Source organism: Oryza glaberrima, chromosome 10, assembly GCF_000147395.1.
Source record: "Oryza glaberrima chromosome 10, OglaRS2, whole genome shotgun sequence".
In the NCBI taxonomy this organism is placed as follows: Eukaryota; Viridiplantae; Streptophyta; class Magnoliopsida; order Poales; family Poaceae; genus Oryza; species Oryza glaberrima.
The window spans coordinates 7,695,485-7,710,711 of NC_068335.1; the positions used below are offsets into that span (position 1 = coordinate 7,695,485).

The 15,227-nt window shown below is 45.8% G+C and overlaps 1 protein-coding gene across 1 annotated transcript; it reads left to right on the forward strand.

Annotated features, from left to right (window-relative positions):
* The first annotated feature begins 513 nt into the window (after positions 1–513).
* Positions 514–6,585, forward strand: LOC127753047 (protein DETOXIFICATION 42-like). The gene is made up of 12 exons (XM_052278504.1): positions 514–806; positions 896–1,017; positions 2,210–2,416; positions 2,498–2,685; positions 3,087–3,222; positions 3,567–3,663; positions 3,794–3,894; positions 4,240–4,403; positions 4,625–4,813; positions 5,001–5,096; positions 5,185–5,306; positions 6,030–6,585. The coding sequence occupies exons 1-12, from the start codon at positions 694–696 to the stop codon at positions 6,106–6,108; spliced, it is 1,614 nt and encodes a 537-aa protein (XP_052134464.1). The 5' UTR covers positions 514–693; the 3' UTR covers positions 6,109–6,585.
* Positions 6,586–15,227: the final 8,642 nt, after the last annotated feature.

The following is a 15,227-nucleotide window of genomic DNA, read 5'->3' on the forward strand; positions in this document are numbered from 1 at the left end:
CGTTTGTTCAAATATATAACAAGTAAATCTAATGTAGAACATATGCACCTTTATTTGATTAATACATAAGGTAGTCATGGTTATATCCGAGCCCTCATCAGGCCCATGCATGTATGCAAGGCCCAGCTGAATGCCAGGCCCTCATATGAGCGCAACATAGCGTTCTTTTTTTTCTTTTCTCGATCTCTCCCGTTGCAAGTATGTTCGCCTGTTATTTTGCGTGGAAACCGATTCCGTGAATAGGGACGTGCCACATGGCTTATCTCTCCAGTTATTAATTTGCACAGAATTCTTTTTATAAGATAAAAAAATCCTATAGTTTTATGCAATTTAGAACGCAGTACCTATAATTAAGTGAAATTTACTCTTAATAATAAAAAAAAAAGCCCCCAACGAAGTCTCTGCTTTGCCGATGCGACCGGTCTCACCTCCCCTACCCACGGCAGGCGCCAACTGAGCCCGGCGCTTCCCGTCCGTCTCCCTTCCTCCACCAGTCCACCCTCTCTCCTTTCCGTTCCGTTCCGTCCCCCAACGAATAAAAGCGCACCGCGTACATGCCTTCCACCGTGTCCTCCAAAGCACCAGCGCCGGCAGGAGGGCCCCCCGCCGGATTCGATTCCCGGCACGTCCTTCTCCTCCCTTTCTCGCGGGCGCCGCACGCCCCTTCCCCCTCCTCCTCCTCCTCTTGGTCTGATGAATGGGGAGAGCCTCCTCGACCGCAGCTCCTCCGCCGACGCCGCCATGGACGACGCCGTGCCCGGCCACCGCCACCACCACCCGCTTAGCGTCTTCCTCCGGGACGCCAGGTTGTTAACCGAGTCATCGGTCTATCGATTTTTTTCCCTTTCCGTCTATTTATCTCTGAGTTTTTATTTTCTTGGGGGTCCTGTTGCAGGTTGGCGTTCAGGTGGGACGAGCTCGGGAGGGAGATCATGGGGATCGCGGTGCCCGGCGCGCTCGCCCTCATGGCTGACCCGGTCGCCTCGCTCGTCGACACCGCCTTCATTGGCCACATAGGTTTGCTTCTCTTCTCTCCTTATTTTCCTTATTTTTTTTAATTTTTTCCCCTTACTGCTGACTTCGTTGTGAAGTTTCCACCACCGGTTCTGACCTGCTCCAGGTGGGATTGGAACGTACTCTGTTCTACCCTTCGGCCTTGGTCGCACGATGTAATTTTAATACTACTAGATTTCTTTTCAGCTTGGAGCAAACCTAACCCAGTTCATTCCGTTAGTGGTAGGAATTAAGGTGTGGTGTTTGGTCCTGACTATTACGAAATTTATCTGGCTGTGCTGGTAATAGATCTCGCTTCCATAATGTCGAACCTAAAAAAATGAAGCAGTAGTTTGTAAAGTAGTAGAGTCTTTTGCCGACATCGTGGCTGATGGTTGCCATTGTTTAGAATATTGATACTAACCCTAATATTTCATTGCTAAGTATTAAAACAAAATTTTAATGCTTTCAATTCAAGGGTTAGTGTGTAGTTATGTAGTACGGTGCCCTTAAATGTCTTAACATCAAAGTTGATTGTCAGATAGGTTTTTTATTGATGAATTCTGTAAGAAAGCAATCAAAAAGCATAAAGTTGGATAATGACCATTGTTTAAGGTCAACGCAAACTGGCCATATTTTATATTCAGCAAGTATGTATGGTAATACTAATGAATCAATGTCATGTAAAATAGATGTAGAATTAATTACTGAAGTTTAGACCATTACTAATTCGTAGAGAATTCCAATTGGCTTTGATTTATATTTAGTTTAGCTACTTTATGTCTTGAAATTGAGTTTAGATCTTCTACGGCTAATTTGCTTTCTTGATGTGCTTACATTTGACTTCACCAGTTAGCTAAGAAAGTGCTTCTTACGTTATCAAGTAGTAATTTGCCAAGAAGAAAAACAGCACCCCCTGCAGCAGCCACCCATGGCTTTTGTGTTAGTCAACCCATACATTTTTTAGTTTGTAATGTCAAACTGCCTACTAGATGTTGGCACTAGACTATATGTTCACCGTTATCCCAAATAAGATTATTAATGAACTTAATATTGCTCTTTCATTTATTTTTATTTATACATTTCAGCCTGCTTTGAATTTTGTATGAACTTTACTTCTTACTGTATTGTAATAGAAAAAAAGGGACACATTCTGATTTTCAAGTCTTTGACTTATTTTGTCTCAAGTTAATTTGATTCCTTTTGTTCAAAACAGGCCCAGTTGAACTTGCAGCTGTTGGTGTATCTATTGCCGTGTTTAATCAAGTATCAAGGATTGCAATATTTCCCCTTGTCAGTGTCACGACATCATTTGTTGCGGAGGAAGATGCTACATCCAGTGACAGAGAAAAATATGAAATAAATGGTGAGAATGAATTCAATGTTTCAGACAGTGAAATGGAAGAGCTGGTTTCTCATGAAGGTAAAACAGTTCTAATCTTCTTTTAAGAAACATTAGAAATTAAACAATGCTTATTTCTTTGACACTCAATCTTGCCACCAGAGGCTAGTGCTGCTCCCAGTAAGTTGTCTTTCGAAACTGACTCAAGTGATGTCAAAATTGAACATAAGCGGAAAAACATTCCATCGGTGTCTACAGCATTACTACTTGGTGGGGTGCTCGGCCTTTTACAAGCACTGCTTCTTGTTATTTGCGCAAAACCTCTCTTAGGCTACATGGGTGTGAAACAGGTATATGTTCCTTCATACCATTTCCTTTGTGGTAAAATCAATTATTTTGTCTAATCGTAAAGATGTAAACATCAAGGATTGAGTCATCATTTTTTCCTGTTTTTGAAAAATCTATCAATGGATGTTCTTTATCAAAATTTAATAACTGAGAACTCATCTATTATTAAGTTTAGCTCTGGATAGTTGGATGTGCACATATATATTGTAAGTACGAAGTATCACTAATGGAACTTAATTTTTCATGTATATTATGATCTGAATGAAATTGTAGCAACAAACTAGTGTATTGGTGAGTTTCATCATTAAGGACTTCTATGATTTTGGTTTTTTAATTCTAGAATACACTGTTTATTTATTATTTTTCACATCGGAGTCCTTTTTCTACTGAAATTTTCTGATAGGGCTCTGCAATGTTGATGCCAGCACTAAAGTACCTGGTAGTCAGATCTCTTGGTGCTCCTGCTGTGCTTTTATCTCTGGCAATGCAAGGGGTATTTCGTGGACTTAAAGATACAAAGACACCTCTTTATGCAACTGGTACAGTATTTCCTTGACTGCAGAATGGTGTATGCTGTATATAATCAAACCAAGTGTCTAAAATAATGATTATTTAAACTGTCCCTTCAAAGTCATTCTACTTGTGGTGGAATACTTTAATACTTTCTTTTAAGTTCGCAAAGTTAAGGCAAGATGACATGATATGAACTGGTGGGATCAAACACTTATGACCTACCGTACATTATTCATGTAATAAAATGCACGACTGTAGAACATGTGTCTCTTGTAGATGGTATATTTAAATGCATGAGATGTTACGATTAGTGAATAATTTGCCTCAGGATAATACATATACCTAATGGTGTTAACTCTTTTTATACCAGTGGCTGGAGATGCAACCAACATAGTTTTGGATCCAATATTTATGTTTGTCTTCCAGTATGGTGTCAGTGGTGCAGCAATTGCTCATGTTATATCACAGTATGTAGCACAATTCTCTCTTATAATATCATTGTTTTTTTCCCGTGAAGTTGGATGACAAACTATGTCCAAAAGTATATAATACCTTTCTTCTACCTCTTGTGATAGTGTATGGTGGAAAATTCTGCAGATATTTCATTGCATCCATTCTCTTATGGAGGTTAAGGCTACATGTTGACCTACTTCCACCCAGCTTTAAACATATGCAGTACAGTCGATTCCTTAAAAACGGTAATTCTTTTCTAATATTTTTGGGTTCCAACTAAGACATGGCCCTTTTTTTTTTTTGCCACAAACCATTTTACAATACCTGGTCTTCATAGGATGATAATTATTAATATCCATTTTCTCGTATGCATTCTTAGATTTGATTTTTTTCATTGAAAGTGCATACTTAATTCAAAACAGCAAATTAACTATTTATTTCCTTTTTTACATTTGGGTTATGCCTGCTTGACTTTCACATTGTTTTAGCACATAATTTCATTCTAAACGCAAGTTGCCCTTGCTTGTTTCAATTATTTTACTTGAAACATTTCTGGTTATATAAAACTCGTTCTCACTTTCACACTTCAGGTTTCCTATTACTTGCCAGAGTTATTGCTGCAACATGCTGCGTGACACTATCTGCATCAATGGCTGCACGGCTAGGTTCAGTTCCAATGGCTGCATTTCAGATTTGCTTGCAGATCTGGCTGGCTTCGTCTCTTCTTGCTGATGGATTGGCTTTTGCAGGACAGGTAAGGGAACAGTTGTCTCCACTCACTCCAATGCTGACAATACTGAAGGTTTCTATTGAACCTTCATTTTAATGAAAAATTCTACCTCAGTAACTGCACCAAAGGGTATATAATTGAGTTTTCTAAATTATCTAACGTTGGAAACAGATGAGGAGATGTATCAGCATGAACTGAAATGAATTTGCATTTTGTTCTTATGCATCTGGATCATATTTTGACAGGCTATACTTGCAAGTGCATTTGCTCGTCAAGACCATTCTAAGGCCGCAGCCACAGCTTCTCGTATATTGCAGCTGGGATTGGTTTTAGGACTTCTCCTAAGCATTTTTCTTGGCATTGGCCTCCGTTTAGGATCAAGGTTATTTACTGATGACCAGGATGTTCTACATCATATTTACCTAGGCATACCGGTAAACTTTCTTTATACTGATGCCAAAATAATTACAATTTTAAGTCATATTGTAGTTAGGATTCCTCAGTTGTGTGCGGGAGCCTGATGTTCCTTTATGATATCTTTCCTACTGTGCATTGGGATGCCTGCCTACTGTCAGAGTTACCTGGAATTTTTTTAACTAAAGAGTTATTTTTCCTGTTCAGTTTGTCTCTCTGACTCAACCAATCAATGCGTTAGCTTTTGTTTTTGATGGTATCAATTATGGAGCATCAGATTTTGGATATGCTGCTTATTCAATGGCAAGTCAACTAGTCAACACCTATGTCCTTCTATCTGTATTTTCAATCCTTTTTTTTCACATATTTTTGTTGAATTCATTGTCCTCAGATTCTTGTGGCAATTGTCAGCATCATCTTCATAGTCACACTAGCAAGTTACAATGGTTTTGTCGGAATTTGGATAGCTTTGACAGTCTACATGAGCCTCCGAATGCTTGCAGGATTCTTAAGGTACAATCAGTCAAAGCATTATCTTTTCTAACCTGAGTATTTGATTACAAACCTTTATTACAATGACAAACAATAGTTATAAGTCTTCAGTAATGATTGCTACAACCAGAATCACCACCAAACAGTTCACAGGACACCACTACACCAGCTTTCTCCCAGTCTGCACAGGCACACACCCTAAAAGCTAACATTCCATAGGGAACATCACAATCTGGCAATTCATGGTCAGGAATAAATTCACATTGACAGGATCAACACCACCCTGTGATAAGGAACATCAATAAGACGTGCAGCCACTAGTCTCGTGCCCTCGCCATGCCCTTCCCCCATGGCTAAAACAGAAACCACTTTGCTCTAGCATCTATCAACTCGAATGAGAATAGATGCTATCATGATGAGGACCAATACGAGTAACAGCAAGCATCATACCCCAGCTTTAGAGCTCAACACCAAGGAAGAAAAGTTGCTGATTATAAGAAGTGATTTGTGTCAACGTGCACTTGGCAAATAAAAGAGGTAGCTAGAATGTAGTAATGTATCCCCGTGAGGCCGTGACAGACGAAGCAAGAAAAATACCAAAACTTTGTGCTATATGCCTACAAATGTAGTTTCATCTCAAATACGAAAATAAAAACTTAAATTCGTTTTATACTTACTGCAGTGTCATTCGTTTTCTATATTGATTTTACAAGTTTGCAATAAATCGCTATACTAAATTTTCAGGATAGGGACTGCACGAGGACCATGGACTTTCTATGCAGCTCAACGCATGCATTCTCATGAGGTGGTTGGACTTTGTTGAACAATACTATAGGAAGACACCATGGATACTTTGTAAGGTTTTGCAGGTTTGGTGGGAATGGAGGTTGTTTGAACAAAAGAAAATATTCAATTGTCATGTACATAGATAATCACACATGTTACTACTATTCTAATAGATTCTCCCCTGTCGTGTATGTTGTATTTGCCCATGTATAGTTCAGTATGTTCGGCTGGCTATTTTGTAACAAGTTTGGATATAAAGTCACGTAGCATAAGATGTTTGCACACCGTGAGATATACGGAGCATTGGCATTTGATTTTTAAAACATTAATGGAAATTTTACCAGATGCCAACGACAAGTGATCGGTTCTGTGAATTATTATTGACGGACAAGTTTTTGAAACTCCGCATGCTGCGAGAGTTTAGTAAAATAGCTAGACGACATAGCTTACATAAGTTGATATGATTTATGATAATTTAAAAAGTATATAGAATGATGATTTAAATGTAAAATTAAGGTGATATGGCTTTATAAGAGAAGAAAAGAAGGAAGATAATTTAGTCCATAGATTAATCATCTAAGAACTTAAAAATAATTGATGTGGTATAGCCATCACATAACCACGATCCGAAGCTTTCTGGACTCCGACCAGTCACACCGAGCAGTCACAGAACCACGATCCGAAATAGCTAGCTTTATACCTGCCAAGGTTGGATGCGGCCAAGTGGTGAGGGTGAGAATGATCCGAAGCCTCCTGGACTCTGACCTGTCAAACCGAACAATCACAGAACCACAATCTGGGACTAATCCACACAAGAGACCCGAGAGCCAAAAGCACGAATTAGGGGGCACCAGAGGAGCCTTCTCACAAATCCAAAAGAACTCACAAGAACAAAGGGGTAAGACACTTATGTAGTCTTCAGCAATCTCTCATATATGAGGATTTCAATTGAACAAAAGTTATCTAATGGATGGAGTAGAGAGGTATTTATACTAGGAACATCCCTCCTAGCTGAGGTTGTGAATATAAGAAGCCACGTTCTGATGGTCAAGGCTAACATAAATGAGAATGCAAAGCGTTTTCTCGGGTTCGCGCATAGCCCTATAGCTCCTGCACAGGCTTCAGTAAAAATGCCATAACTTTTTCTTGGAAAATGATATTGAGGTGGGGTTTGATGCATTGGAAATTAGACTTGTCCCTCTTTCCAACCATGTATGCATGCAACCCGTCTTTTGACTGGCTGGGTCGCACAAGCCTTGGAAGTTGAGCCTTTGCAGCGTAAACCATCTTCTTGTTGGCGTAGACAGCTACTGGTTGGGCATGAACTGATTCCTCCTCGACGTAACCCTTGTCGTCCTCAACATAACCTATCCTTCTTGGCGTAGTGATGATGTCCTCGGGCGTAAACCTTAGCAATACAAAGGTAGAGCATTTAGGTAGTATAAAATTCTCACTAAAATTTGGGTTAAGTTGAGCAAAGAGCGAGTTCACCTCTTGTTGTATTTTCCTAGCATGGCTGCGCATAATTGGACCATGATATGCTTGATCGTTCTTGGTGAAACGTAATCCATCAACTTGATTTACGTCATCTTCATTTTCTTCATGTGATGTATGACGTAAACCATCACCCTTGTTTACATCAAGTGTAGCTAGGATATGCTCATCAAGGAGCATCCTTAGTTAGCAGGCAAGTTAAGGGTCTAGCAACTAAAGTGAAATGTTTAATCAAGCGCCGATAGAACCTTGCACGAGCTAGGAAGCTATTTACTCCTTTTAACATTGGTAGGATGTGGAAGCTGTTGAATGACTTCTATTTTTGTTCTATCCACCTCTACCCCCTTTCAAGGACTGGTGTTCTAGGACTATACCTTCATGGACCATGAAGTTGCATTTTTCCTAATTAAGTACCAAGTCATTTTCTTAACACCGTTGCAAGACCATATCTAAATTTATGAGACAATAACAAAATTTTTTTCATAGACTGAGAAATCGTTCATGAAAACTTTCATGATTTCCTCGATCCTGTAGGGGAAGATAGATATCATAGACCTTTGGAATGACACAAGTGTATTGCACAACCCGAACGACATTCTACAATTTTTTTTAATAGAAATGTTGCTTTAAAATTATACTACCCATTTTTTAAGTTTTTTTTAGCTAATACTTAATTAATCGTGCACTATCGTTCCGTTTTCCGTGTGGGAGGTGAGGGTTCCTAAATACAGTCTAAATTGGGATGGAAGGAGTAACATTTTAGGGCAGAGGAAGTACAGAGTTTCATCAAAGCGGCCCTGCGAAGTGGCAGCGTCGGGGTTTTCCTAATGCGCGATCGATCGCGCGCCCTCAGTACAAAGTTTCATCAAAGCGGCCCTGCGAAGTAGCAGCGATGGAGTTTTCCTAATGCGCGATCGATCTCCCGCGCCGAGGGCGTGCGATCGGGAAAGCCACATCCGTCCCCTAATACGCTCCTCTCCTCTTCCTTCTCCCTTATTCTCTTCCTACTACACCATACATTTAAAAAAATAAAAAAACACAAGTTAGAGAAAAATTAAAAAATAGAAAAAAAAATCTAATACTCTTATTTATATGCATAGACTATATACTTACGTACAGACTTTATACCGTAAACATCGCATGTATAAACTTTATGTACAGAAATACTATATATTAAAAATATTTGAATTCAAATTCAAATTTGAATCGGGTATATAAACTTTTGACTTATAAACTTTGGGTTTATAAACTTTAGCTGTAAAAACTTTAGATGTATAAACTTTAGATATATAAATTTTAGGTGTACAAACTTTAGATATATAAAGTTACTAAAATAATAAAGTAAAGCGGTGTTAAAAAAAGGAAACTGCGTGGGGAGGGAACTGATCGCCTAGCGCGATCGATCGCCCAATAGGTTTTTCGGCTGCGACTCGCTCAGTCGCTCCCTCGACAAGTTCACAAATTGTCTCCCCTTCTCCGACCATCCAATCCATCGGTTCGGCTCAAGTGCTCAACCCTCCGCAGATCGCCACCGCCTCTTTCGCCTGATCTCATCCCTGACGCTCCTCCTCAACCCAACACATGTGCCTTCCCTCCCTCTCCCTGGCTCCACCACCTCGATCATCCGATGTCTCCACCCCCTGCTCGTTCAATCCAACACCGACGCCCCCTCCCCCTTCGGCCCTTCCCGCCACCATCCACTACCTTGGCCTTCGCCCACGGTCCCCTCCATCTGATGCTGCCACTTCCGCCTCCCCCAAGTCCCTTTCTTTGGCTCCTCTTTCCCAATTGCGCTCGTTCACAAACTTGAGCGACGACAGAGCACTGGGCATGGGCGAGCTTCGATTGGAAGGGCACTTGCAGAGGAATGATAAGCAAGTGCGCTCGATTGACAGGAGACGTGTCTGGTCTCTAATGATTCCATTGAGGTATAGTATCTCTACTTTTTTTTTCCTTTTTCATTCTGTTTTAGATAACAAATCCATCGGATTTGGATGATTGGTGGAACGATCGTATTGTGTTGTTTTGTCTGAGTAAATTTATCAAAACCACACGTTCCGTGGTACAAGTAGGAGAAAACCACTGATACTTTGACAGTTGGCACTTAATTAGTGCTCATTGCCACAATCTCCTTTGTGTGAAATTTACTCCAGTTACTTCATTCTCCTTATCCTTACTGCCATATTTATATTTTAGGTCTTAATTAAAGTACAAGCACATGACAATCCACTATAACTTATACTACCCACTCAATTACAAAAGGGCAAAAGGCTGCTATGAGTAGTTTTGCCAATGGGTATGTTTGATGATCAAAAGGTAAAATTAATGTTCATAGCTACATGCTTCTTTTTTTAAGACATTTTTATCATCTACTCCCTCCGTCTCATAATGTAGCAACCTAGAATGAGATGAGACCCATCCTAGGACTACGAATCTGGACATGAGGACGAATCGGACATGCCTCATGTCCAGATTCGTAGTCCTCGGATGGGATGACCCATCCTAGGTTGCTACATTATGGGACGGAGGGAGTAGATGCCTGATAAAGTGTCACTATGAAAAGACCCTTAGGTCGTTTGCTGGGAACAATGTTGAGCATTTAAGTTGTACAGCCAGCTACAACTTTATGATGTTAAAGTTGTATTGTGTTTGGCAACCCAAGGTGTGTGCTAATATGAGATAGAATAATTTATCTTACTAGATCCAAATCTATTATCTATGTAACAAGTTCTTAAAATAACTGTTGTTCAATTGTTCATCCCTGGAAACCTTACCTCCATCCTCCATCCTCATAATCCGTGATGGTCTATTTCGTATTCAAGTAAAGGACAAAAATACTTAAACTAAGCTCCTTTATATATGTTATGGCTGCATGGAGGTGCAACGTTGCATTAAGAAAATTGGTGATAGGAACTGATAACATGTATCTTCCATTTTAAATTCTGAGCACTGATCAGTCCTGCTAATATTTATGGCAGTATTTTAGAATGCATTATCTTCATAGTCACCAAAAATATAGTTAGTTCTTGATAGGAAATGTAGAGTTGCACTGGCTTTAGCTGGGTACCAAAGTGGTTCTTGGCATGTTGATGTGCTGCAAGCCTGCAAATAAATATCGTAGAGTATTCCATCAGGCTATCCTTTATCTATTGTCTGCTATCTGGTAAAAGATATCCTTGATGTCTCCATGGTTTGTGATTGGAACAAGTACATTTTTGGCCCTTGAACTCTTCTTGAAGTCCATTTTGCACCATGAACTAAAACACTATTTCTTTTTTTCCGCAATCAACATTCAAAACCGGACAAGGAGTCTATTTTTGGTGGTTTTATTTGCGATGACAGTGGTTTTGCTAGTGTAGACTCCTATTACACATTTTCCTGATGACGTAGTTAGGTTACATCAATATGTTAGGAGCTACGATTCGTGGCTCCAAAACACACACACACACAAGGGATAGAGATGGAGAAGCAACACTGGAACAGAGAACAACCAGAGAGGAACAGAGGAGCAGATAGAGATAGATTGGATTAATTCTTGCTTGCCATTAACCTTAAACACTCCGGCTCTTAATAGCCTTACAATCCAACTAATGGCGCTAAAAGGAAGGGATAAAACAACTTAACAAACTTCAACTAATGTTGCTAAGATAAAGGGATAAGCAGCAGCACTAAACAGCCGTGCCGCCCGGCCCTATAGCTCGTCCGGCACCAAGCCCAGCTTGCTGCTTGCGCCGGCGGAAGGGAATTCCCCACATAACATCTCTCCCCCCCTCGATCAGTAGCTCGTCCGCGAGCTGGAACGAGGGATATCGGTTGCGAAAGTCGTCCAAGTCCTCCCAAGATGTGGCCGATGCCGGCAGTCCTTCCCATTGAACCAGAAGCTGGCGCACCCCTCGAGCCAAACGGGCGCGCAACACTTGGCGAGGAACAGGTTGGGCCGCTCCATGCTGAATGGGTGGCAAAGCCAGTGGTGCCGATGGCGACACACCCACGAGCGGCTTGAGCAGTCCGACATGGAACACATCATGAAGCCGTGTCCCCGGCGGCAATGCGAGGCGATACGCCACCTCGTTGATGACGGCGACGACGCGGTATGGCCCGTAGAAGCGAGGACGAAGCTTGCCCTTGACAGCCTCCGGGAGGGACGCAGGAACGCGGTGGCGAACGCGGAGCCACACCCACGCCCCCACCTCGAACGACACCTCCCGGTGCTTCTGATCATAGTAGCGCTTGGCATACTGTTGTGCTTGTTCCAGGCGGAGACGAACATCAGCGAGGAATGCGTCGCGCTCCTCAATGGACTGTGCCACCGCCGCCACCCGTAGCTCGCTTGCGTCGTATGCCCGGATTGAGGGAGGATCGCGGCCATAGACCAACTTGAACGGCGTGTCACGAAGGGCGGCGTGGAAGGAGGTGTTGTAGATGTACTCTGCCCACGGCAGCCAGCGCAGCCACTGGCGGGAGCGATCTCCGGTCATGCAGCGGAGACACATGGCAATGGCCTTGTTCACGGCCTTCGACTGGCCGTCCGACTGTGGATGGAACGCCGTGCTGCGGTGGAGCTTGGTGCCGGTGGCGGTGAAGAGGGCTGTCCAGAACGCCGACGTGAAGACGGGGTCCCGGTCTGAAACGATGGACTTCGGCACCCCGTGTAAGCGCACGATGTCGGCGAAGAACGCACGCGCCACCGTCTCCGCCGTGTACGAATGTGCGAGGGCGATGAGGTGGGCGTACTTGGAGAATCGATCGACGACAGTGAGGATGACCGACTTGCCGCCAACGCGTGGAAGGCCCTCGACAAAGTCCATCGCGACATCGGACCAAATGGCAGATGGTACCGGGAGTGGAAGCAGGAGGCCCGCGGGATGGAGGTGGTCCGTCTTGTTGCGCTGGCAGGTGAGGCAGCCTTGGATGTGATCGTGGACGACACGCCGGTCGTCGGGCGTGTGGAAGTCGCGGCGGAGTCGATGAAGCGTTTTTTGGATGCCCTCGTGTCCGTCATCATGCGCCGCGGCGACGACGACTGACACCCATGGTGAGCCCGGCGGAATGTAGATGCGGCGCTTGTAGGTGACGAGGCCGTCGATCACCGCCCATGGTGTTGTGCGCGTGCCGGAGTTGATCTCGTTGCGGAGGGCTTGTAGTGCCGGATCGGTGTCCCCCGCCGTGCGGATGTCTTTGACGAGATCGAACGTCGGCGTGGAGAGTACGAAGGCCTGGCTGTCTGGTGCGGCGCGGCAAGACAGAGCATCCGCCGCCGCGTTCTGTTTGCCTGGCTTATATTCAACCACAAAATCAAACCCCAACAATTTGCTTACCCAATGATGTTGCGGGATCGTGGATAAGCGTTGGTCAAGAAGGAATTTGAGGCTGTAGTGATCCGTCTTGACGATGAATTGCCGCCCCCACAGGTACGGCCGCCAGTGTTGCACTGCTTGCACCAAGCTGATGAGCTCACGCTCGTACGCGGCGAGCGCGTGATGGCGTGTGGCGATGGGCCGACTGAAGTAGGCGATGGGGTCTTCGCCTTGGTGAAGAACTGCTCCGAAGCCGGTACCGGATGCGTCGCATTCGACCACGAATGGGCGGTTGAAGTCGGGAAGGCTGAGGACCGGCGTGGTTGTGAGGGCGAGCTTGAGGCGCTGGAACGCATCATCGGTCCCCGGCGCCCATGCGAAACTGTCCTTGCGGAGGAGCTGCGTGAGTGGAGCCGCCACGGAACCGAAGTCTTGAATGAACTTGCGGTAGTAGCCGGCCAGACCGAGGAAGCCACGGAGTTCCTTGGGCGAACGGGGGCGCGGCCACTCAGCTACCGCTTGAATCTTGGCGGCGTCCATGGCGACGCCGTGCTGCGAAATGATGTGGCCGAGGTACGCTACGCTTGGGTCGCCGAACGAACACTTGGTGTGCTTGACGAAGAGCTGGGCTGCCCAGAGCGCGGTGAAGACGGTGCGCAGGTGCTGCAGGTGCGACGTCCACGTTGGGCTGTAGACGAGGATGTCGTCGAAGAAGACCAAGACGAAGCGGCGGAGAAACGGCCGGAGCACGTCGTTCATGAGTGATTGGAACGTGGCCGGTGCGTTTGTGAGGCCGAACGGTATGACGAGAAACTCGTAGAGCCCATCGTGTGTACGGAACGCCGTCTTGTCGATGTCGTCAGGGTGCATCCGGACTTGATGGTAGCCGGACCGCAGATCGAGCTTGGAGAAGATGGCGGCGCCGTGCAGTTCATCGAGGAGCTCGTCGACGACGGGGATGGGGTATTTGTCTTTGACTGTGCGCTTGTTGAGAGCCCGGTAATCGACGCAAAAGCGCCATGACCCATCTGCCTTCTTCACCAGCAGCACCGGCGATGAGAACGCCGACGTGCTCAGATGAATCAATCCATTTTCCTCCATCACCCTGCACTGGCGTTCCAGTTCGTCTTTGTGGCGGACGGGGTAGCGGTACGGGCGTACCGCCACCGGCGCTGTCCCGGGCAGCAACTGGATGCGATGTGAGCGGTCTCGGGCCGGCGGCAATCCTGTAGGCTCGGTGAAGACGTCCGCGAATTCCTCCAGGAGGGAGTCCAGTAGTGCCGCTGGAGCGCACGCCAGAGCACGGGGTCGCTGGTGTCCCGGCAACCCGTGGAGCGTGACGCGGTGCCAGAAGGACATTGTCAGCACCGTGAAATCCTAGAGGATCGGCCCCAATGTCGCGAGCCACTGTGTTCCCAGCACGAGGTCATAGCCACCCAGAGTCAGGACGTAAACGTCCGTGGCGAATTCCTCGCCGGCGATCTGTAAAGGCATGTCGGGGAAGACGCCGGGGCACGCCACCTTGTCGCCGTTCGCCACCGTGACGTTGAGGCCCATGCGGGGCTGAGGAGCCCGACCGACACGTGCCGCTGTATCCTGAGACAGGAACGTGTGCATCAAGCCGGAGTCGATGAGGGTGTAGAGGTCGGTGTCGCCGAGGTGGGCCGTGATGTGCATGGCGTCGGACGCGCGAACTCCGGTGGCCGCATGCAGAGAAATCCGGAGTGTGGCGGTCGCGTCTGCTTGGTCGGTGGCGGAGTCGTTGTCGGTGTCGTCCTCCCCCAACTCCAGGAAGAACAATCGGCGGCACACGCGGTTGTGGCCGCGCGAATAGGGCTCGTCACAGTTGAAGCAGAGACCTTGTCGTCGGCGCTCATCCATCTCCTCCGGTGACAGGCGGCGGACGGTGCGGTTGATCGCGGTGGCGTGCCTGCCGGTTTGGCGGCGGTGGCCGGCTCTGGAGCCGGCGCCTGGGGGTTGGCCGCCGGAGGAAGTGGTAGTATGCCGCGGCCGGCGTGTCGTGGCGGGCGGGGTGGCCGGGCTGCGAGTTCGCGGCGTTCGAACGAACGAGCAAGACTCATGGCCTCTTCTAGCGTCGTCGGATGCTGCATCTGCACATCTAAACTCATCGGTTCCTGCAAGCCAACCGTAAACAGTTGTACCTGTTGATCCTCGGAGAGGTAGCCGGTGCGCGTGAGCAGGTCAAGGAAACGCTCGGCGTAGTCATCCACCGTGGTCGTTCGCCGGCAGGCTGCCAGCTCGCCCAGCGGCGTCGAGTGCAGAGGTGGACCGTAGCGCATGTTGAGCAACTCCGAGAAGCGATGCCACGAAGGCGGTCCATGGTCACGTTCAAGGCGAGTGTACC